The 26433-nt window shown below is 34.7% G+C and overlaps 1 protein-coding gene across 4 annotated transcripts in view; it reads right to left on the minus strand.

Moving 5' to 3' along the window:
* Window positions 1–26433, minus strand: part of LOC117416071 (vesicle transport through interaction with t-SNAREs homolog 1A-like) — a 119558-nt gene that overhangs the window by 77694 nt on the left and 15431 nt on the right. For 2 of the 4 annotated variants that reach the window (XM_034027109.3, XM_034027107.3), the window contains exons 4-6: window positions 21783–21860; window positions 16887–16907; window positions 11858–11942 (exon numbers count right to left, since the gene is read on the minus strand). In XM_034027109.3, coding sequence (XP_033883000.1) covers window positions 11858–11942; window positions 16887–16907; window positions 21783–21860 — 184 coding nt within the window. The remainder of the gene's footprint in view (window positions 1–11857; window positions 11943–16886; window positions 16908–21782; window positions 21861–26433) is intronic. The other 2 variants (XM_034027110.3, XM_034027108.3) reach the window with 1 other exon arrangement.

Genomic DNA, 26433 nt, shown 5'->3' on the forward strand with positions numbered 1-26433 from the left:
ATGGGCTGAGCCTTTTATATTGTTTATAAGTTTAGTGGACAAGAACATTAATTTAATTCAACACAATTTTGATATAATAACGATAAAAAGTCACACAAAACAAGCTTAAAAACTAGGCACCTTGCAGTAATAGGTACCTATTTATATTTAAAGAACAGCAGACACGGGGGTTTGAACTGGTTGGAATTTTCTGTTGCTCTGTGTAAAATAAAAGTTTTTAATACTAACAGAAGGGCACCTAAAGTTTAAACATTTAAAATATCTGGCAACTGCAGGAATGGTTTAGCGCTAACAAAAGTTCCTGTATTGCAATGTTTGCAAACAATGCATTTCTTTCTTTCTTTTTTATCTAAGCATGTCATACTGTATGCAATTATTTTTGAAGAGGAAGGACACATTCCTATGTGTATTTTATGTGTTGCAGCACTGTATACGATAATTAGAAAGAAAAAAAACACACAACATCAGGTGTTTTACACTTGTGCATATTTAAAATGATGGCAAACACTGGACCTTTTGTTTGAACTCTGACTGCATTACTATCCTGTATGCCTTAAACTTTGAGTATAGTAGTTCTGAATATCTGCATTAGCTCCATGTTAATTAAAGTTGCACTGATGCATTTTATTTACTTACCACACACTCGGCTAGTTCTGCTTGTCTTAGCGTTTGATAAAATGCTGTTGACACAGCAGAACATGTAAGTTACAGTATGTTTTAACTTCACTTCCTTTAATGTTGCCTTCATTTCCAGGTATTCTATGTGGCAACCAAAAAGCAGAACACCCACTAAATGATTTAAAAGGGACCTCTCAAGTTTTAATTTCTAGCTATGATATCTTACCTCTTATACAAACAAATAGTATGAATGAGAGTAACAAGTGTAATGATTATTCTTGCACACAGTGGAAAATGCATCTTTAGCAAAGATTCAGAGCCTTTGTTTGTGTAAGCTGCAACAAAATATTTCCCTGGGGTACCCGAATCAGGTAAATAAAAACAAAAACACACACTATCTTTTGTCTGTAGTTTATGATGCTGCCTTAAATGACAGCCCTGCCCATTCCACAAATTATCTGAAATTATTTTAGAAATAAGACTGTTAGAACTCTTCTGGGTAATGGGAGAATAGTTTAAATCTATTGCATAGCCTCCAGATGCTTCAGTGTGATTTTAATTAATACATTAAAATCAAGTTATATAGTGTGCCAACTTTTCTCAATTTGAAAATGTAAGATGCTGCAGTGATCTAATTAGAGATAAGATATTATTAAATATGTTATATACTGTACAGTAGAAATACAGTTTTAACCCCTCATATCATAGCACTATATATATATATATATATATATATATATATATATATATATATATATATATATACACACACACACAATACCTATACCTAAATATAATATACTCAAATAAGAAGGTGCACTCTTCCCAAATGGCCATTAAAAAACAAGGACACAACATGGCTATACAAACAGTCCCAGTATTGGAACAGCTCAGGTGTGCTCCTGCAAGCCCTTCTGTTCAGGCTCATCCACATGGAGAAGCTGGTAAGGCAGGGGACTGATTTGTTCAAATAAGTCCAGGTGGCAGAGATTAGCACAGCAGCTCGCAAATTCACCTCCTGGTTACCTGACAAAGGTTCACCTAAAATTGCTTTTAAATGAGAAACTGCTTCCAGACAACAGTACAGTCTGTTTTACGAGCTGCGTTTGTATTCCTTGTTTAGTGTTTGTGGGGCGTGTTTCCTGAACACACACACACACACACACACACACACATATATATATATATATATATATATATATATATATATATATATATATATATATATATAAACAACCTCAATATGCCCTATGTGTCAGTTCAGCACATTTGTAAAATACAAGCCAATAATGAGTGAATTTTAGCATTGTGTAACATTGTGGGTGTGTCCGGATGCAAAGATGAACAAATTAGCGCTGAAAGTTCTCACTTAAATTATATTTTGATGACGAAACACTATGAAGTATAAGTACTGAGTAGCATGCATGATTGATGATATGTGTTATACAAAACTTTTGGAAAGCAGTCAATAGTTGAAGTTTTTTTTAATTTTTTTAAACACATTTGTCACAGTTACGACAACATGTGGGGCAATTTTCTAATTCTATACTGACCTTACCAATGTAAGTTACCTAGTTACATCAAAATGCTGTCAAACTGTAACAAATATATATATATATTTCTTTCTAGTAAGCTGCCAGTTTTCCATACGATAAACAGACTAAAGCTTTTTAGTGACTGTCCAGTTCCGAGACATGACAAATTCTGCATGGTTGCACATTGTGCACAACAAATCTACAGCTTAGACAAGTTTGTAAAAACATTTTTTTCTAACTGCTGGAAGACTAGAAATGATTATAGCACCTTTTTTTGCGACAATAATTTAGCTGAAATGTGATAAAGAAACATCACAGGTTGTTGGAACACAAATAGAGCCTCCCTAAGGCTGGACTCACTGAACTCTAGTAGCACCCCTTCATCTTAAGTGCTGCTCTTTCAACGCATATTCTGTGTAAAATTATGCAATAGCAAATTGCCAAAAAATAGGAGGCTTTTTTTTATTATTACTTTAGTGGCGTTTGTTTTTTAGCTGCTCCTAAATACATGTTTGCTGTGCTTTAATGCAAAGGTTATTAAAGGAGAAAGGCTCACTACTGTGAAATGAGGAACATTACGGGTCGAAGAGGGTATTAGTGTGAACTGTATTTTGCTTCATAAGAAATTACCAGGATAGAACATTTAGCTTTCCTTTTACAAGAAGCATCCAAAAAAATGAAAGCTCGACATGATTATTTCTTAAGTTATTTATTTAACTCTTTGGACACTGGTCTAGGAAAGATAGCTTCACTCAAAACTGCAGAGCATTACAGTATTATAGGAAAGATACTGTAACTCTACTCAATACTGCAGAGCACTACAGTATTATAGGAACGATACTGTAACTCTGCTCAATACTGCAGAGCACTACAGTATTATAGGAAAGATACTGTAACTACTCAAAACTGCAGAGCACTACAGTATTATAGGAACGATACTGTAACTCTGCTCAATACTGCAGAGCACTACAGTATTATAGGAAAGATACTGTAACTCTACTCAAAACTGCAGAGCACTACAGTAATATAGGAACGATACTGTAACTCTGCTCAATACTGCAGAGCACTACAGTATTATAGGAATGATACTGTAACTCTGCTCAATACTGCAGAGCACTACAGTATTATAGGAATGATACTGTAACTCTGCTCAATACTGCAGAGCACTACAGTATTATAGGAACGATACTGTAACTCTACTCAATACTGCAGAGCACTACAGAATTATAGGAACGATACTGTAACTCTACTCAATACTGCAGAGCACTACAGTATTATAGGAACGATACTGTAACTCTGCTCAATACTGCAGAGCACTACAGTAATATAGGAACGATACTGTAACTACTCAAAACTGCAGAGCACTACAGTATTATAGGAACGATACTGTAACTCTGCTCAATACTGCAGAGCACTACAGTATTATAGGAACGATACTGTAACTCTACTCAATACTGCAGAGCACTACAGTAATATAGGAACGATACTGTAACTCTGCTCAATACTGCAGAGCACTACAGTATTATAGGAACGATACTGTAACTCTACTCAATACTGCAGAGCACTACAGTAATATAGGAACGATACTGTAACTCTACTCAATACTGCAGTCCAGTAAGCTAATCCAACTACTCTAATTACTTTATTAGTTATCCAAGGGTTTTGTAAAGTTAAACATTTCCTGCTTTTATGGTTTATCTGTTCTGTTCATATACAGTAGTGTGAAGTATATGTTTTGACTTACAAAAAGTAAAAGACTGTATATTTATATAAGTGTATTTATTTATTAACTCACTGCCTTAAGATCAAGATCATCATGCTCTATCCCGGAGAACAGAATACTTACATCAGAATTCAAGAAGAATTTTAAATCAATTGTTATCCAGCCTTTAAGTAATTACAAGCAATATATTTTTTGTTTATGAAAAACTGCATGTAGGAAATCAAATGAATTATTTAAGAATTACATAACTTTCTTCGTCCATACCCAGAAACCTTAACAGTTTCAATTAGTTTTTTTTTGTTTTTTTTTTTTGTTTTTTTTTTTTTTTTTTAAATGGCATTTTCCTTTGCTAGACTTCCTCAAATGCCTGATCCCCATAGGAGGCCAAAATGACCACTTCTGTATGTGTCTGTAGCATTAATAAAGCCCGATGACACATAAATATGCTGGTATTCTGTAGAAAATGTATATAGACTCTTGAAAATATATAAACAGTCTAGATACATTATCCTATGTAGTGCTTTGATAAAAGAACAGACCAGACTACTACAGTTATGATAGAAGAAAAAGTCTGTGCAAGTACTATATTCATGAAAGCACTGCGAATAAAACTGAATGACGAATAGCTGCAGTTGAGAATCTACAGAAGTAACAGCTAAACTGACCTTGAAATGAAATGTACAGATATCGTTGATGTAGAACAGCCAATACATGACTTAGTTTAGAGAAAAGTTTAAAAGAATCAGCTTTTTTGGGCCATGGAATATAACAGTAGTAAACATGGACTGACCAAAAACTGTCAAATGTACATATTGTTGCACATTGAGAGCGTCTCTCTTACCAACGGCTCAAGGGCACAGCCTATCTGTGAAATAACAGATTGCATCACAGAACACAGACTGCTGGATGTGCTTGGTTTAGATTGCACAGATGTAATACACTAATTGCAGTGCCCCATGAGGTCAGCTGCATTTAACATGATTTTGAGGAGGGGGGTGCACGGGGCTTGATGTAAACTTTGGACAATTACAGTTATAATCAGGTGTACAATAAAAAATAAGCTCAATTTCATTAACCAAATTACCAGTCAAGCAAATCCCAAATGGCACAATTGGGATTTATGGCAGTAGACTAAATATTAAACAGATACAATGTCAGTGTGCAGATACTTGTTAAATGTTTCAGCCATGTTTTTTTTTTTTTTTTTTTTTATTCCAGCTGATGGACCAATTGACCAACCGACAACTAAATTCCTATCATGCTGAGTGACAGATGGACAAAACAGACAACAGAGGGGCAAGCTTTTATCTAAAAGGCCTCATGCTGGACTATGGTTTCTGCTGATGGAAGGTCCAAATGAGAGAGAGTATAAGCAGGTAAACTTGATGGACAAAAACACGCTATGCAGTATTTAGCCTTTTGACATATCATCCAGCAAAACTGCCATCTGGGTCTTGCTCAATGTGCATTCAACAGACTGGCGCATCCGCATACATGTGATTAGAGTACCCAACCTCCAGCAGTCTGTCTGACAGCATGGCCAGATGATTTAAGGGAAAAGACAGGGGTGGCATGCCAAACCCCAGTCGTGACCAGTCATCCTTTTGGTGTGCAACTAAAAACGGATCTCAGCTGTGTTAATGTGCATGTCTCTCATTATTAAATGATGCGTTTTAACCACTATCAATCTACTGTCAACGTGGTGTCGTTTTCATCACACAATTTACATGTATGATATGAATCCCAAAGTGACATGAGCATATATTTCTCCATTCCTTCAGTTCATTTTGAATGGCACTGTCTCAGATCTGCCAGCTCTTCAATGCACCAGTGACGAAGTGCCCACGGGGTTCCACTTCTGCCTTTTGTCTCCCATTTCCTTCTCAAACTCTTTATTAAACAGAATCCATGCAAATTGTTTTTCTTTCCTCCACGTGTGTCACCCAAAGGTCATTGCAGCTGTTTTGTTCGGGAGAAAGCAACCCGTTTATTTTTGCCGCCTCCGGAAACAGAAAATAACATTTCCACTGATTACTGGTTCTTTTTATAGATGGTACCGTTGTGCTTGTGCTACTACGAAACAGATTTTCTAAAGCAATATAATTTATTTTTTTTCCCCCCATTGAAGGCCTTTTAAGACCAAACCTCCTACAATGACCTTTAATTAGAGAGGAACTCTCTCATAATCTTTACTTAAGCTCTGCACACTGTTCAGTTATTAATCCCTTGTTTAGTTTAGGATAATAATCACACCCAAGCTAGTCAGAACCAATTAAACTGGTGGTACCGTACCATGTTTTCTTCTGCACTATAGATGTATTCTACTTTCCAAATTTTGCATTTATAATTCACATTAAAAAAAAGCCATAGTAAAAATACATACTACTACTACTACTACTACTCCTACTCCTACTAATAACAATAATAATAATAAACAAATAAATCATAATTATACCACTTTCTGAGTTTTGTTGGCCATATTTGCAAAGCATGTTTTATTTAAAGAATGCTGAATGAATTGTATGCCATTTATTCTATAAGCAGCCAGGTTTGGAATAAATATAATAATCTCAGTTAGGTGTGCTTCAATCATAATTGTATTTTTTTCTTAAGAACTTTCATAAAGGACACTGACATACATATAATTATTTATTTTACTTGTGTTTCTATGGTTCTTTTACGTGAATAGAATTATTGAGTGTATATTTCCATTACCATCTTCAATAGCAAAATAAGCACATTTCTAAGGGACTTGTTCTAAAAGGAAAGAGTAACAAATCCACAGCGATGAACTCATTTTTCAATGTCACATTTGTTGTATCTATTAATGCAAAGTAATTTCTACTTGCTTCTCAATAAATGTGTTTAAATATATATATATATATATATATATATATATATATATATATATATATATATATATATATATATATATATATATTCGGTTTCATAATGACACTTAATTGAATGCAGTATTACACCACTTCAGACAGGTCAGTGGAAATACGGTGTGGACATATAGCAAAAAGGTACAAATGTTCTTCACTTGCTATGTAATAGAATGAACAAGACCAAAATTCTTTAGTTTTACTTTAAGGTTAAAAGCATTTCACAGCTAAGCCAACATTTACGTTAGCTGTCATCAATTCCACTTAACTTGAGTTCATTTTAAAATCCTAAATTCAGTCTCTGCAAATGCTATTGAGTTTATTCATTTTTTTGGTGGTAAAAGTGTCCGTATGCAGGCTTCAACCATTGTCTGGGCTGCGTTCTTTGTCTGTGTGGAATAACCCAGGGATTGCACCTTAGCTACCACAGTTCAAGCGTAAAAATACTTTGTCTGTCACAATATATACTGTTGCCAGTGACCTCTAAATCCGGACCAATTGAGTCCTACGATGTGAAAGAAGATAAAGCTGATTTATTGCAATGTGTGGCTTTCTTATTTTTTTTTTTTTCCCGAACTGATTAAAATTAAGCCGTAAACATGTGACGGCAGAATTAGCACATTTAGCGAGACTCTTTTCCCACATCCCATTTTGCGCTAGTGCGGCTGATCCCTGCAGCCGTACGCGGGTGCAATTTTAATGACTTGCTCCGTTTTTGAAGTCCAGATGAAAAAAGCGGCACTAGCCGTTTGTGGTGGCGCTAGATACGGAGGCTGAATTGCTGTGATTGGGAATGGCGCTGACACAAGCTCTGTCTCTTCGATAGGATCGGTGTCATTTTCCTCTCCACGATAAGACGCCTAGCTGACAAGGACCGATTAGGGAGAAAAATTATTATTACATTTTTCTTTCATCCATCAGGGACTGAGCGATAAACAGTTCACCCTTGGGGGAGGGGGGATATATATGACCAGTAATTGTCCTTGTGTTTAGTTAGAGAAGCAAGAACTCATCCTAAATCTGTATAGTAAATAAAGCTATGTCCTAATGACTTAATAACTTTGTGTTTAAACATGTGTGACAGGCATAATAATACTATTACTAATAATGTTATTAAGCTAAATGCTCTCTTGAACTACAGTTTATTCAATCATTCTAAAAAATGTTGTTATTGAAAGAATACTTTCTATTTTTTCTGCTTTTATTTCAGATCTTTAATAATAATAGAAGATAATAAATAAATGAGATTTATTTAATGGTTAAAACCTCAATCTAAAAAAGCACAACCTCAAGTAAAACATTGAACTTACAAATATAAAATACTTAGTACCACTGTAATAAATTATTATTTTTAAACCATAATTTAACGGTTAGCCTTTTTCCATATATCTATTTTATATACACCCATAGAGTATATATAAACTGAGAATGAATATTTAATTCAGTACAGTACTTAGCACTATGGAAATATAAAACATGCAATTATCAAATACCTTTAAATTCTGTTTGAAACAGGAAATGTTATTCAAATTCACAGAACTAGAAAAAGAAAGAAAAAACCTACAATATACCTTCAAGGAATCTGCTTTTGGGTACTGATTTTACAGTATCTTCACTGGATAAAATAGATGTACTGAAATATTTTACATTTGCACAACACTGAATGTAAAATTTAAATAACTATAATTCTTATCAAAGGTATCAGATTAAAACATTTAATAAATACAAATATATTACTTAGACATGGTGTATTTATGTACAAACATTCTTGTTTTAGTGAAATTAAGAGAAAAACATAACTGAATGTTTACTATATTATGGGGTTAATTTTCATTTAAATAACTAATTTGCATGGGACTGAAAACAATGAAAAACTATATTCTTAAAATAAGTTAAATTAGATTTAGAATAAAACAAGTTTGTTTATTTATTTTTTAAAACTGCTTTTTTGCAGCTTGTGAAATCCAAGGAGATTACGGCGTATGCATGAACACAGTGAAGAACAGAAATAAGACATGGAGAAACGTCATTCATTACTCTTGTGGTCTAACCGCTAGACACTGTCTGTCAAACTTTTACATGTCTGTCAATTGTTAGCTAAGGCTTTTCCTATCCAGGGATACCTGCATTATTTGTTGCTCAATCCTTTAAAATTAATATTATTTTTTTTTAAAAAAGCAAAGATTAAAAGACAGGGATATGTCTAACATAAATATTTTTATTCTTTAAAAACAAAATATACAATAATCAGAAAAATAAGACTGTACTGTAATAGAATAATGGATATTAATAATTGACACTACACTAAATGTTACTACAGAATGAATGGCATGACTTTAGTTAACTCAATATCAAAGTTACACGATGCTTGCTCTGCTTTTTTCCCTTTGTGAAAGGGCTTCAGACCATCAGTAACAATCTGTGCCATCCTATTTTCACAAATGATCACTTACGATGATTTGTTGGGAGGATGTATATTATTAATCACTTCAGAAAGTGATCCTCTTGTTTACTTATGATACAGAACGTTGATAGTTCTCTCCACTATCTCGAGTACTGAGGATTAATCTACATGTACACTGCACAGAGCAAACAAGACAGAAAGAAATGGAAAGTAAAACCGCATTTCATTAGCAGGGGACCAGCATTAAACCCATAATAATAAAACAATGTATTACTATACTACCAAGTGAGCATACAGATCTACACTGTCAGCCAAGTTGATATGAGTTTTGATATACATGTATATATTTTAGAAACATTGTGGCACGTTATATACTGAGTGTGCATTACATACAAGGCTCACAATTGTATCACAACCTACATGAACAAATGTAACTTTGTTTTCTTTTGTTTGTACATCCGTTGTCTACAAATACGTACAGAACGAAACTGCTTTCAAATATTCAGAATACAGTCCATCAAGCCTACATTTCTGCAGCTTATTTTTATTTATCAGTACTTGGGGTGGGTAGAGGATGGGATAAGGATCAGAGCGTACCAGTTACAGGGACACTTGAGCACCCACTGACTGACACAGCAAGGCTCAAAGCCACGGTAGGCTTCAAAAGAAACCTTTTTTTTTTATTTATTTTTTTTTATTCTAAACGCACTTTGCTTTCCAGTAAAGCTGTACCAACGATGCTCCCCTCTCTTAATACCACTGCAAAAATCAAAACGCTCTAAACAAATTGATGTACTCTTTAATATAGTTGTCACATCATCATAGGGCCCTCACGTTCTGCTTGGTGACAACTGCAGGGCTGCTTAGCGCACATCTATAGCTTTGTTGGTCGCTTCAATGATTTATCACAAAAAAAGAGGGGGCTCTCAATTGAGCTACTGGCACCTCTGATTGACAAGGCTTAATCAGCTTATCTCTGCACTAATAAAGTTGATGGCCTGTTGAGCTGTTCTGTACCTGGCACTGAGTGAACTTTCAGGAGCCAAAGCCTCCAGGGCCAAGCGAAGGCTCTCACTGCTTATCTAAACTGCTTGAAATCAATTCCTAATGAGGTATTTCATTTTCAGATCAATTTAGATTGAAGTCTATGCATGAGCCTGGCTGTCTTACTGGTCTACTCCCAATCATATTGCTGGATGTTCGCAAAAGGGCACTACGGATATCAGGGGTCGATTTACTGCTCAGAACATTTTAATAACCAAGACTGCAATGAATAACTCAACAACGGTAGGTGTTTAGTGTGGATGTAGCTTGGGCACCAAAGATGTGACAATGCAAAGATACCGTACCCCAAATTTCGCATTTTCCGTCAAGAGTTTCTGAGTATTGCTTGACATCAGCCCACAGGAAGGCCTCCAACAAGCAAAGCTTTCAATTCCAGCATGGGAACTTGTTTCATTCCTGCCATGGTTTCAAACAAAAGGCCTAATGTTTGTGTTCACTCTCCTCTCTTAGCAGCCTGGCAGCTTATGTTCATGTGTGTTTATGTTGTTTATGTAAGAAAACACAGGCTGTCAAGTGACGACAGCTGTGGACCGAGAGGGATTCTGGGTTCAAACTGGCCGGAAAGCACAGAAGCTGAGATGTTCAGTTTGGCCTCTATGGATAAATGATCTTCATAAAATAAAAGCGACAATACCATTTTCATTGCACCCTTTGTCATTGTGCAATTTAATTTTTGTTTTCAATTTGAAGAAAGTCTGGGCGTACAACACAATTGACCAGCCTTCTCCTCCATCTCCTATTAGGTTCATTTTGTCTACCACAGAGTGCACTGCGGGACAACCTGCAACCCAACATGGAAGTGAAGACTTCTCACCCTTACCTCTACTGATGTTTAGGTTCAGTAAACATACTGGATATGGGAAGTTCAGCTGAACGACAGGAGCCTCAGCTACCACAGCTTTAACAAGACAGCTATCCAGTGTTCATGAAAAGTACACGTTTATCAGTTATAAAGGCAAAATATCAGTTCTTTCACAACACATGTATATAATCTTTAACACATGCTTGTCATCAGCAGCCATTTTAAGGTGTTTCTATGGTGAAAACCATCTCTGGGGTTCTCCTTCCACTTAAATGATTAAGTCTGCTGACTAAAAAAATTAATAAAAAAGATAAGACTGACAAGCTTATTCTAACTAAAGTACAAGCAAAGAAAAGTTGTCACAAGAATGATCTTTCATATATCTCTCCAAGGAACACACTAAGCATCAATGATGTGGTGACAGTATAGTAATAGATATCCTCTTTTAATCATTACATTCTTCTTTTTAAACTGTTTAGAAGGTGAACATATTAATTTTTTGCCTAAAATGTTGCATTGGTTTTAACACAGAGGAAGCTTTAATGTTGGTTAAAAAAACACATAAGTTACTGCTATTGGAATGTCAACCAAGCATATGGATAAAGCTTGTTTTTCAATAGATTCTTGTTTTTTAAGAAGAAAAAAAACAAACAAGCAAGCTTGCATTTGTGTGTGTGTGTGCGTGAGAGCGTGTGTGCTATATGTAAAACCACATCTCGAGCGACTGTCTGTGCTGCTCCTTTGATGTACCCCTGAAATGTCATCTGTCGTCAACACTGCTGTGCTTAAGCAAGACAATTTGCTGGCACTCAGAATGCTTACCAGTTTCCACAGCTATCTGGTAGCCAGCTTCCAGTCTTCGGGATGACCTTTCCAGCTTTTCAGCGTTATCCAACAGATGTGCTCTCTGAAACAGAAAACAAAGATTTGCAACACATGAGAAACACTCATTAATGCAGATCTATATGAAAACAGTTTCATCTAAACAGTTGTCTCTAAAATGTCATCATGAGTAATACAATCTTAGGAGTGTTCGTTGTCTGATTACCATACAAAAAATGTTTGTATGGCAATTTTATGTTGGTTATTCTTTTTTTCTTTCGTCATTCTGTACCAGTAACAATAATACATTGCTTATTTACTATTATTCATATTGCATAACAGTTTTCTTGGGCGTGCACATTCAGGACCTTTGTGTTTTATGCAACAGTTCTTTTTAAAGGTTGATTCATGCATGAATGCACCAGCAAACTATTTCTATTACACTGGAATCTGTCTCTGCACTTTGTATGCTAACGTGATCACACTCCTGGTTCATTATCTAACACTAGTTTGCTGATTCACTGGGATACAAATGCATGCCTAATAAACCTGTTTTGTGTTTAATGCAAACATCATGTATACAGTTGTTTTAGCTTGGTTTCTGCTCAGTATTTTGTCAAACACATCCCACCTAAATGTAGAGAATCTTTTTAATTCTGGTGTTACAGTATGTAATCTAGAATATAATATAATCAATGGGGAAGGATCACACTTATCAAAAATAGAATATGTTAAGAATTGGATATAGGCAGTATTGAGATCGATTGAGCCACCGTCTATTAATTATGTAGTAAACTGTGGTAAATTACATTTCCAAAATCGATACTATATTAACAGTTAAATGATGGCACATTTGTAAATGGATATGCAGTTTTTTTAGGTTTACAGTGAATACTGTGCACAATGTTTCTAATAAATTACAAGTATTTATTTAAAGCAATTTGTATTAAAAATGGTGCTTGTCATGATGCAGCCAATATATATATATATATATATATATATATATATATATATATATATATATATATATATATATATATATATTTGAAAAGACTCACAATGAAATACATTAATGTAAGCAAATGATATTTAGCATGAAGATAAATATTCTAAAATGTTCTCAATCAATTCATATGTACAGCAACATATTTAGATATTCATTTGAAAATCTAATAAGTAGCCAAAGTGTCAAGTGTAAGCAGTCAAGTCAGAAGCAGCATTTAACTAGGCATGTGGCTACATAAAATATCATTTTTTTTTGGCGTACCATATAACTCAGAAGGGAACTGTGTCCAAATAAGTGCTACTCAGTAAACATCTGATCCAATTGTCTGGACAAAGTCAACATGAGTAGAGCATGGTATATAACAGGAGTGCTTTGAAAGTGTGGAGAGTACTCTCTATATGCGAGAATGCAGGCATTGAGATTGAAATAAAATACACATTTTTTATTCATACTGTAGTAATTGCTAAGTTCACAAAATATGCTCTTTTTCTTGTTAGTTTATTCTGTATTTGTGTATTAATTTCTAGTGTATAAATGTTTTTTTCTTTATTAAATCAGATATATTTTTTTTAACAAACATTCTTTGGACAGCTATCCTCAGCTAAGACATGTCCTATTTTTCTTTTTTTTTGTTTTGTTTTTTTAATAGTAACTTTTCTTGTGAGGATGTATTCCCATTTTCTTTCACATTAAAAAGGAAAATAACCATATCCCTAGTTCGAGTTAAGCTGTCAAAAGACGTACAAACTGATCACTCCAAAGAGAAAAAAAAAAAAAAGACGACTTTTCACTTTTCAAAACCAGTTTCAAAGTTTGGCAATCAGAAAGGAAAAAAAAAAAAAAACCTTCTCTGAACTTTTTTTTTTCACCGTTGACAGATGCCATTTAAAATTGCAGAAATACTTTTTAATAGTTTAAAAAAGGGGGGTGCGTACACATAGGGAAAACGAGCTGTCTCTCTCTAATGAGCCCCTATGGATCTGGGAAGATGCAGACTGTATTGACATGCACGCTTAAGCTAATACACCTAGACCATGATGCCTGTGTGCCTTGGAGCACTGGCAGCCAGGGATACTGACAGAGTATCTCGCTCCCATCTTCAAAGAATTCAAGTGATTAGTATGTTATCATTACCATTCGAAACGTGATTTCCCTATTCCCTCTCGGCAAAGGTGACACATCTCGGAGAGGCGGCCAGCCGACTGCAGCAGCGAAAGCCACTTCAAAGCTTTCCTTGAATTTCTGCCTGTCTTTCTCTTTCTTTTTTTTTTGGGGGGGGGGGGGGGAAATCATTATAACAATGCGCTCAGATGGGCATCGACAGAACCTGATGTAAAGGTCAAGGAAGCAATACGGATTCTATAATGATTAATAATGATATAGATGCAGGATGGGCCGAATTAGCCTGAAGTAAATTAAAAGGGGTAAAAAATTAAAAAAGCATAATGTTTCTAAATATACAACAGCTGCCTCTTGGTTTATTTAAGATGTGTTTTTGCAAACTAAAGCAGAAAAGCAAAAGTAAAAAAAAAATAATTAAAAAAAGGCTTTAAGTTTTGCCTTGAAAATGACTTCAGGCACAGGATTGATTTCATAGGATCACAAAGCCCCAGGGATAAGTGTTCAAATGAACCTGTCCTAAATTATAAATACAAACCAGGCAACCATTTCCTTCACAATCACCACTACCTGGACCAAGACTGCTTTTCTGAGCAGGAAACTTTCTTTGTATGGACCTTTTGACAAAACGAAACAGGACTTTTACGAAGAGCAAGAAACTTTCTAAATGATCCACGCCAGGCTTCACTGTAAAGGACTTTAATATGGACTTGCCACTGAAGTCCAATAGAATATGATCCTTTTAACATCTGCCTTTCAGATATCTGTTTTGAGCAAGACCTTTGTTTTGCAATGCAGCCATATATATATAATCAAACAGTGGTTACTATAACAGTTTTCAAAAGTATAGAAGATTCCTTATTATTTCAATGAGCGGGAGTGTCAAACTGAATCATGATGACAGTTATGATTCATCCCAACTATATGATCTTCTCAGGGTTTGTTTGGAACTTGTAAGATGAGGAATTACAAGTGTCAAACAGCTGAGGATGCTGTGCTAAATATTTAAACATGTTTTTCAGTAGAAAAAATATATAGTTTTTCAAAAGAGATCCAAGAGTAGAGAAGCTCAAAAGCTTTGATGGAAATACCTCCAGAGGAAGTGCTGTTTTAAATCTAAACAACATAATTAAGTAACCCTTTACTTTAAGAAATAAATCCTGTACAATCAATTATAAGAAACTGATAAACAGTATTAATTAAAAGCAATGCAACAGGTATGCTGTAAAGGAGTTCGAACTAAGGTTTCTAAACAAAGATCCTTTCTTTTAGGGCCTTGCTTAAATTTGAAATTTCGATTTGGAATATGCTGATTTTTCAAAGACACCGCTGTAGCAGCAAGAGTGCTGCCGCGTCCTGTTATCAGACCACTCGCTGTGCTGACGCTCAGTCCCACCAGTTATCAAGCTGCAATTAGACTCGGCGCCCTATAGCACAGGACGGGATATAGTCCAGGAAGAAACACTGTGAATACCCTGCATCTATAGGACAGCGTTATATTAGATATATATCTTAAAAGCAAATACCTGTATACAAAAACAAGCAAACAAGGATAACTTTCAACAAAAAAGTGGGACCAGTGATAATGTTGCAATACTAATAAGTGGCAAGACATTGCAACCCAGTACTGTAAGTTACAGCAGTACATTCAGCTTACTGTTTTGCTAAACTAAAGGGTCCAAAAATTATCAATGGTAGTATTATACTGCTGGAATAATAATAATAATAATAATAATAATAATAATAATATATATAAAAAACCAAGAGAGTTCTACTATTATCACGTAACAACACTGTTTATCTTACTCGTGTTGAAAAACAATATAAAAGGTGTGATTCAGTGATTTATAAAAAATATTCCTCCATCTGCAGAGACCCTTAATTGTGAGTTCAATGATCCACTGTATAACAGGGATACTATATCATGTATTATCATGAGTTCTGGAGATAGAAGTAGAGCAGCATTTAGACATTTTGTTTTACCAACACTAGATATTCTGATATAACTGGCTTCTGCAATGTAACTATTTGTATGACTGAATGGTGAAGCGGTCTCTGCTGTGCGACACTGTAGATAACCTATGGCCCTGCACTAGCAAAGATTAGTGTGATACACACCATCAGCCAGCCACCCCTCTTCTCTTGTATTAATTCCATTAAACAACATTCCGTCAAAAAATCTCCGTAAAAAATAAGTACATTTGTTTACATAAACAAATGTATGCATTTTTTCACAAGACAGGTATATTCAGAATATACGTTAACCACACAGGTTATCATTTATCAATAATGAATAATAATATTAATACGTTATTTTAATAAGGAGCTCTTTTGGCTTACTGTTTATTTTTTTATTTTGTAAAGCACCCTGGGATGCTTGCACATGAAGGACGCTATATAAATGAAATTGGTATGGTGATGAAAATAGACAATTTTATTCTTGCAGACAAAAAAAAAACAGTTTAATTACAGAAATGCAATTCATCTCTTATTACTGTGAAAAGTAGATTTTTTTTTTTGTATGTGTGTGAACATATGTCTAAGTCTGTACAGTGTGTCACTTTAAAAAGTAATATTGTGTAGACTTTGCTACTGTCAGGAAATACCAGAGAGAGAATCATACAATTTATAAGGGGTTTTAAACCAGTGGAACTTTTAATTATTTTTTTGTTGATAATAATACAATTCAAAGCATATTATTTTTATTTAAGCTTCCAAGAATGACCAAGAGGATGCAATGTAGAGTGTGTGTGTGTGTGTATATATATATATTATTTGACATTATATATGGTCCTGTTTGAGGAGTGTATGGTGAAGGTGTAGATTATAGCATTTAAGAAAAGTTTTCTTTTTATTTATGTTAAAGGAATGACAGAATAAAATAGCTAGCAAGGAAGTACTTACCTCGTCACGTAACTTTATCAACTGCAACAAGAACGCACAGAGAAAGATAAAAAGGAAAGAAATGGCAGGAAAGAGATCAGTCATGCGGCAGGGTACAGAATTGACCTTGATGATTTATCTGTTTGCATGTTTAGCATTTAGAAACACATTAAATGAAGCTAAACACAGATTCATGCAGAGTTTTTGAACAATCAAAGATCACTTCTCGCGCTGTCACTTTAAACAAAGAAAGTGGAATAGAATTCTCTCTTCTTTTTTTTTTACTACATCTAAAGTACCATCATCAAGGAAAGAAAAATCAGTCACATCACAGCACTCAATATGGCAAAGGAGAAAACTAGAATCATCCTGTTCACTTTTAAAATACTGAACTGGTACAGAATGGGTACGGGGTCGAAGTCAATCGCTATAGATATATTTGTGTAATGTGTACATGCATGCTTGTTTATACAGTCAAGTGCATTTCATTGACCACTCATCTATGTATTTATATTTTCATTTATCCAGGATACACAATAAGTGTATTCATATTTCAGTGAGAGCATTGCTCATACAATACTGCACATAAAGTGAAGAGAAGTTGGCTAACCTAAATAGATTTTTATGCAATGCAGTTCCCAAAGACTATAGGTTATTTCTGGCAATGTTAGTTTGAAAAAAAAAAAAAAAAAAAGGTCTACCAATAAATAAAATACAGTACTTCTTAATTCTGCCAATATGCAATTAAGCCATTTAATAATTTAAAAACAACATTAAACTATCCCTGTTTTTGCATTACAATATACCTATATATTGTTTAGCCAGCTATGTATCACTACGTTTGTGTCAATCATTTAGAATTCCAAAATGTTAATTCATGAGATCGATTAAACAATGCGCTTTATTTACGGACACCAACTTGGTTTTATTGTTCACGTTTCACTGCTTGTACATTATAAGAAAACATTATACCAGGCTGCATTAAATGTGTGATCATGTCAACACATGCGTGTTTAATAATGCTACATCTACAAGTCTTTTAAGCAATGTGCTTTATTGGCAAACTAAAAAAATGCAAACTACCCTTTTAATTTGTTTCATGACAAGTACATTTTGCAGGAGAGAAGAACACGTTTCTTAATTTGTCAGTCGTTGCAGGTATTTTTTGTATCTACATTTTCTGAAAGATTAAAGGTTACCAGATCTAAGGGGAGGCTCAGGGCCATTATTAGCTCCTCTTCTCATCTTACTTTGTACTGTTTGGTCATTTTGAATTTTCTATTTTTATAATTTGCTAATGTGTCAGAAAGAGGCAGGACTTGATCATAAATTATGAACTCAATCCAGACAAAGGTTCATGAATTGATGTTCAATTATTGCTGCACTTCAGATTTTGTGCAGAGTGGTCCTTAATTTGAGAATAACTATGCAAGAACACTACTTTGAAAGCACTATAATGAGTTGACAAACCATGTTGATAATTATATTAATAAACCACATAAAACATATTCCAAATCTAGAAAATGTAAGCATTCATTTGTGTGTTCAACCACCAGAAAAACCCAACAACCTATCTTAACGATAGGTTGAAAAGAAAAAAAAAACATTTCATGCCATTTGCTATTAGTGTCTATTTGTCATCTCCAATACAAACACATACTGTAATATTGTGTTTTATAAAAAATCCAGGAGGAATTTGTTTATTTCATACTTAAATAAAAATCCATAAGGAAGCTCAACAGAAAATACCTGTTTATTTTATTTTTTTCTTATGAAAATCTCTAAATTCCTGGAATTTGTCTGTTAGCTGTTAATATTATGCCAATGGTCTTATTTAAGACTGTACGAGACTCTGTACACAGCTGATTCTTTACATCTTAAATTGAATCTATATTGCCAGATTGGCGATTGTCAAAATATCAATATTCTTTGTAAACGCAAATAAATAAAATCAAACAAACAAAATGAATGTCAAATTCTTATAAAAAATAAAGTATCAGAATGAATTTAAAATAGTGCAATAGGTTACCCAATTGTCTAATTCAGAAATTCTAGAAAACATAACCCAGTTAAGTCTTGTTTTTATATTGTTTAAAAATATATAGATTTAATACAGTGCTGGTGTTGTGTTGCTAAAATGTAATATTAACATTCCATTATTATGTTTAGTTGCAAATACGGTCGGAAACAGTAAGTGCAGAGCTCCAGGCCAGAAAGCTCACGGCTAATCCAGTAGTTAAGAAAATCTTAGCAAAGAACAGAATATAAATAACGTCATCACCCTTTACAATAACTGGATTACTTAAAGGGGCCAAAGTTTAAAACTACACCACAGACCATGCTATTTAGCGTCCCACCAGCCCGCCACAACCAATGATCACTTGCAGTGCCGATTCTGTTTTCAATGGGGTCCAAACAAAACTTGTTCTATCTTGTTTGTGCTGCTTGGCCGATTTCAAGTCTCCATGAAGGATTTGCAAAAGCTCTAGAGCTGCATTTTTTTAATGATGATTTTTTTTTCTTTATTTTGTTGTGTTATGGTAGGTCGCGTATTAATAAATATTAACAGTATCCAGGTATTATTGGAATTGATATTAACTCGAATGCAATACATTATAAAATGTTATAATTGTGTTTTCCCCTTTTTTTTCAGGCCGTATTCAAATTTGCACTGCTGCAATTTTCTGTTATGATAATCAGCGGATATTCAAACAAAGCTTTTTTTTTTTTCATTCAATGCAGAATTTGATACAAGTGCTAATCTGCTTCCTTTGTAGCCTGTTAAATCTGCTCCATGCCGGTTCAAACCAGCAGAATCTCTTGTGGCCAAGCCTTCTGCTGCGACTGAAATCGAAACCATGCCCCAGTGTGTTCGTGTTCGTGTGCGGGTGTGTGTGTGTGTATGTGTGTGCGTGTGTGTGTGAGGTGGGAACACGTGATACGATAAACTACCGAATTATTAAAAAAAAGCGATAACGCCAATTCTGCCTCTGTCCGCATACAGATAACGAATAAATGCAGAACTCTATTAAAACAACCTTTACACATTATCGCTGGGCAGACATGCCGTTTTCAGAACTTATGAAGACTCTCTATTTATTTTGTTATAAATCCTTGGCATGTAACGAACAGATTTGTGTCTGGTAATGCTCTGCCGAGGCTATATGAAATAATCCTGACCTCTTTTAGATCTTCAGGAATTAAATTGACCAGCTTGCCCCTACCCTCCCTTCCATCACCCTACCCGCTGTATGAAAAGTGAAGTTTCGTACACTCCATACACAGCAAGAGCCGGTCTGGCATTATTACCAGAAGTTTTTTAAATGGAAATGAGGTAAATACGGCATCTGCAAAAATAAAAAGATTGAGCTGCTGATTTTATTCGTCTGCCAGCGGAAAATGGTTTAACCACCTGGTGGCCAAAGATCTTTTGATGCTGTATTTTTTTTTTTTACAGCTTTCATTTGGGATTAAAAAAAGGTAAGAATGTGCAGTTTTCATAAGAGATTTAGGTTTGAAATGATCACTATCTGTGTAGCATCCGCCCGCCCCCCAACCCCCCCCCCGGAACACCTAATGGCCAGTAACGGTTGTCATAGAAAGAGGCAACATTTATTAAAAAATACCGTTCTTCAGAGTACACTTGAAAAAAAGGTTTGGATGTTAAAAGGCAAGTCTCTTGGTTCTTGTGTTTATTTTGACAATTATCCAACAATTTCTAAAGAAAAAAATATTTAATGACTATTATCCATAATTTAGACAAATTAACTTTTTTTGTTTGTTTTTAATTCAAAGATCAAAAACAAATATTTAGTGTTATGTTTAACAGTAAAGTTATCAGACCATGATTATATTTGAGATTAAAACAATAATTTCCTTTATTTTTTGACAGTTCCGGGATCAAACCAACCCCCCAAATTCTAGCTCATTAAATGTCATCATAATCCCTTTTCTCCCGAATTCGACGGGTAATATGCATATCAATTACATATTTCAGCTGATGATATGTGTGTGGTGAAAAGGTTATTACTGAAATGGTAATAAGCAGGATATCATAAAAACAAAATACTTTATTTGCGACAGCTCGGCTGTAGAAAATGTTACTCTGGTTTTAATATGTGTATGATGGGTATTAACCATTTACATGCAAAGATGTCAAAATATTTAAAAGAGAAGCAGTCAAAAAGAGTTAAAAGTGCTTAGCTATAAAAAGCAGCTATTTAAACATTAAACAGAATTGTTACAGAAATAAAATTGCAACAGCAATGCAAAAGCACACTGTATTCAATTCCAAAAAAAGAAACACAGTTAGCAATGCAATATTTCTTTGAATGGCTCAGTTTGAATTATCAGTGGTTTATTTATAGTGCCTATACATATTATAGGCACTAGTGTTTATACCTTAAAGACTTTACACGAAACTTTGTAACTTAAACTCTTTGGATTTAAGAATACAATTGAAGTGTTGTAAAGTTTAAACTATAATTGTTGTTGTTCTTCCAAATATATTATATAAATCACTGCCATGTCCTATATAGATGGCTTCTTTTTTCTTCAGTGATACTATGTGTACACTTAACCACTCTGTAGTTTCTGCTCTGCTGGTCTACTTTCAGTTTGCTTAATAGATGATTAGATCTGGTCCACAAGACCGAAACGCATTACAGAAAGGGATTGCTGCATCAACAAAATGAGCAATCTGAAATGAAGAACACAGACAGAGAGTAGCTATGGGAAGGCAAAGCGTCTTCTCCCTGGCATTGGGAACCTAATGCGCACATCAGCTTTGCATTAAGCAGCATATCTTCCACATGACTTGTTGCAAACACGGTTAGCGAGCAGCTTGAGAAGCCCTGTGTGCCTGTGACCTTCCTCACCCTCCAGCCACCCACAAGGGCTACATGATTAGCATCCTACCTGACTCGCTGATGAATTCCCATCATCCCCCAGGAGCTCGTCCCGCACCTCGTCACTGTAGGCGATGCGTGACCTTTTCTGAAAAAGAAGACCACAAAGTCTAAGTCGAGCTTGAAATAACTGGGCATCCTTGAGCACGGGAGCCCCCTAATGGAACCCATGAAAAACAGAGAGGTTACATTCGCACAATAAAAAACAAATGGGAAAAAAAGAAATAAAAATCAAGCTTAAAAGTATGTATATGTATGTATAAAAACACAGGACTGCTATGATAAAACATGTCCCACACGTGTCACTGCTGTCAACTTGCTATTGTTCTACATCTGTGATATTGTGTGTCTAGGAGTATACAGAGAATAATTCATCTACAGGATTTGACTGACATTGCATCAGATTTGGGGCTGCTTTTACAACTGTTTTTAAGTAAACAGTGCGGTGTCCAAACTACAGGCTGTGATGCTGAGTTTAAAGGCGAGGCACATATAGCTCATTAAATGTTAAAACAACATATTGTACTCAAAAACTATGTTGGGCTTACTCGGACCATGAAACAACTACAGCCAGTAAATACAAGAGGTGACTTGATTGCATTAAAACATGTGTCTTGCTTGCGACAGAAGATTAGCTCATTAAACTTACCCAAATCATATCTACAGATTATAATGTGTGCTTACTAGTAACTGATTTATATAGCAATATTTCTAAATAAAAAATAATAATAATAATTAAAAACTGTTAATAAATGTACCTTACTTTATACCAAAAACATTCACAAAAATGTATTTATCATACACAAAGTGTGCTTTCAATCTTGCCTAAACAGCTTAAATAGCAGTAAGCACACTATAGGGTATAACAGGCGTGCACAGTAAAATTAAAGCAAAGCCCTAGGTATTATTTCTGTCAACATCGGAATAATATTTTTGGCTCCAATATGATTACAGCTTACTTGTGCAGCATCTTTCAAAAAAGCTAAATGTCTATAATTGTCATTTTTGTTGGTAGGCAGTTTCATGAAACAGAGATGTCAAGTACGGCAAGGATATAATCTATATATTTTTTGTCCGTGTCATTTTCTGGTTAAACAAAGATAAAAATATTTCCCATGCTTTTCCCATCTTTTTTTCCTGGGCAAACACCCACATACTGCATTTTTTACTCGTTTCATCTTAGAGCAGCCCAGTAACTTTGGGAAATGCTGGCTTGCAGGTAATTATAGCTTGAAGAATCAGAGTGGGTTTGATTTTTTGACTTTAGGGTATAAAGAGAAGCTTTTTAAGTATTCTTAAATTGCCAGTTTGTTACTGCTGAGGATCTGTTCCGACAATGCAAGCCTTAAGTGCTTAACAAACAATCAAAAAAACAATGGGAAATACTGGAACAAAGAACAACTGTTTCAATAGAAGTCTGCAGCATTTCTCATATGATTTACAGATTGATACATGTGCCCTTAAGTGAAATGGTACTGCTAAGGCTCGTACCTATTCATGCCACACTTAAACTATTTAACTGCATGTTAATTATTAAAATAACAGACAAGGTCCATTTACAGATCTTAATCCTGCCACTCCAACACCTGTAGCCCTGTTGTATCACAGACTTCTGTCCACTGTGTGTCTATTGTATTTAGAGGTTTTAACAGGCAGGGTCAATTCAGAAGGTGACCATATGGTTCCTCGCTCAATTTGGGACAGTTCCGAATTCTGAAGTCACATCTCAATGCATTCAAATACCTGTCTATTTTCTGGACAAAAAGCAGAATTACAAGTACCAGAACGCATTACAATGCCAGTTTAAATAAACATGCTGAGATGTCCTAGACATGCTCCAGTGAACGTAGAGCAATATGGCCACCCTATCCATAAAATCACCCTGAGTGCAACACCAGAGGCAGTAAAGTAGCAGATTCTCTAATTCTGATACTTTATTTCGAGTATCTGATTTACCAGATTACATCCATATACAATGAGATCAAATTGCAGAAAAAATCAGATGGGTGTCTTTGAAATTTAAAAAAAAAGAATTAACACACGGATACCTTACTGAGTGTACCTTATTGCAATAGAGAAAAAACTTTTGAAAGGTCTGTTCTTTTGTCAACTTTTTTTAAAATCTTGGGTAAGCATTCCCTGAAGCACAAAAAACTACAAAGGTCTTTTATAACTTAATCTAAAATGGTATGTGAGCTATATTAAACAAATGCACCTTAGCAGCTTCGGGTCTGTTTTTTTTTTTTTTAGAACCCTTCAAATATAGAATTGTTTGTACAATTAATAAAAAATAAACTGTAGTGATATAGTTTATTAATTTAACACATAAAATACTGCACTGCAAAATACAGGATATTAAAAAGGGAAAGGCTTATCGGTAAGGTTTCTGGTTTTCGGCTTTAAAAAAATCTTGCCAAATTTATAATTTTAAAACCGGGTTCCGAACATACACAGTTTATTGGGAAATTAGGTAAAATCAGATACTATTCCATCATCCTCTTAAGAATTAAAACGTTGAAAGCGTAATGTTTTTTATATTACCATATTATACACTTATTAAAAAAGGAAATATCTTTACTTGTTCTTACAATCATGATCATTGCTGATTTATAACAGCAACACAACATTAATGAAGGGACCCAACAGGTCAGTGACCACATTATTTGTCACAATTTCTGGATGAAATAGCTTTTTTTTCTAACTTTAGAAATCAGGCTTTATTGGGTTTGACCCTTAAATCAGACCCATTAGGAGGTTTGATCTCTTTACTTTTCCTTTTCCCCAATTTAGTGTTAATTTCACTCCCCTGTTACCTACTGTTATTAAAAAAATGTGAAAGGACATTTAAACCATTATAAAGAGTGCACAGGTAAAACCACACGTACAATTAAGAAAAAGCATTACCAAAAAACAAATCCAGATATGTTACAATCTTTTTGGTATGTATTTTATGATATTGTATGAGCACGTGATTACATTATTGTCCTTCTTTACTGCAACATCACTTGAGGTATGTGAGGATGCAACGTGCATCACATTACTGTGACCAGTAAGTGGATAAGGAGCAGATGTTTTGCATTTAGACACGATAAAACAGCATTTTTTATTTTTTATTTTGGAGGCAGGCAATGATAACATGTTTCTAATAAATGGTTTGAAATATGTTTTTAAATGTGGCGTTCATAAATATTTCAACTCAAAACACACTGCACTGATATATTGTACAGTGTATAAGGTGTACTTGTTTAAAAACAGAGCAATAAATGGCACAAACATTCAGCGACAGGCATAACTTGTCACTAAGGCTAAGCAGCTGTATCATTAGATGGACATTTAAATGTGTGCATGTTTTAGTGATTGATCCTTTTGTGAATAAATGAAGTGTCACCTTTTAACAGGGTTCTCTGTCACTATTGCTAACACGTGCAATTAAGTTAATTCATTTGTTCTTAAAATCAACTAAAGAGTTTGCTCCCTGGACCTGGACCACCCACACCAGCTTTATTTTGTTCATTAAAAAAAAAAAAAAAAAAAAACCACACACACATAATCACGATTATGGTTTCAGAAAAAAAGCACCAGGTGATGTGGATGACAGGCCGGGATTTGAAATCTCAATAGCAGCAGTTCCAGACTATCCAGGCAGAGGATAGGTGTAGCATTAAAGAAAGCAGAGACCTTTAAGCAGGTGGTGGTATCAGAACTGGTTCTTTAATAATTCATTTCATCACGGCAGGGGGCTAAAACACTGCACGGTGTGGAGGAGTATCACACCGAGATTATTTTAGTTTTTCCTTCATTTCACCTAAAAAGCAAACAAATTGGCAGAGGTTGTTCAATTAAGTAAGTGCTCTTTTTTTGTTTGATACATATCAAATAAAAGCAAATGTAAGCAATTGTACAGTCAGCTGCCATCTTAGTCTTTGGCGGTGTCTCTACTTCAGAACACTGCAAGTGCCTGTTACTGCCCATCATCTTTGTTATTCAAATTATTTTGTGCTGGCAGCCAGGGTTAAATAATTATTGTGCATTAAAATTGAACACGTCAGAAAAACAAAATATAACGCCCTCACAGAGCCAGTCCATACAATAAAATATTGATATAAATTGTTTGGCAGGAACAAATGTGTTTATTGAACTTCTCCATTCATAATGCAGAAGAGATATAGTAGCACTAAAAGGGTGTCCAAGTTTCTTTTAATACTGCTAACAATGGACATAGATGAAAAAAGAAACTGTTCATCTGCATAGAAAATAACTGTGTGGGTCTTTAACACTTAAGATGTGTTTGACAGGTTACTTCATTGGAGGAAAGTGGGTTTGTGAAGAAACGGTGATATCTACAAAGACAAAAAGCATACAGTGATGTATAAAAATACATCTGTTTTATTTACAAAAAAGATTTCTACAACTGCCAAAGGCTCTGTAGCCTAAATGGCTGTAAATCACTGCTGGATATTATTTGGTGATATATCCATAAACAGTGAATGCACAAAGTTTATGGACAAAAGACAATAAATATTAGTTTTATTGTATGAGTGACTTGTAGGCTAAACAAACAACTTTTCCCTTAAATCGAATGCAGAAGAGGTTAACTTTACTCCAACATGGCACCAAAACAGACAAAGCTATCAGTCAGAGAGGGTTTAGGTCACGTACCT

Source organism: Acipenser ruthenus, chromosome 7 (genome assembly GCF_902713425.1).
Source record: "Acipenser ruthenus chromosome 7, fAciRut3.2 maternal haplotype, whole genome shotgun sequence".
Classification (NCBI taxonomy): domain Eukaryota; kingdom Metazoa; phylum Chordata; class Actinopteri; order Acipenseriformes; family Acipenseridae; genus Acipenser; species Acipenser ruthenus.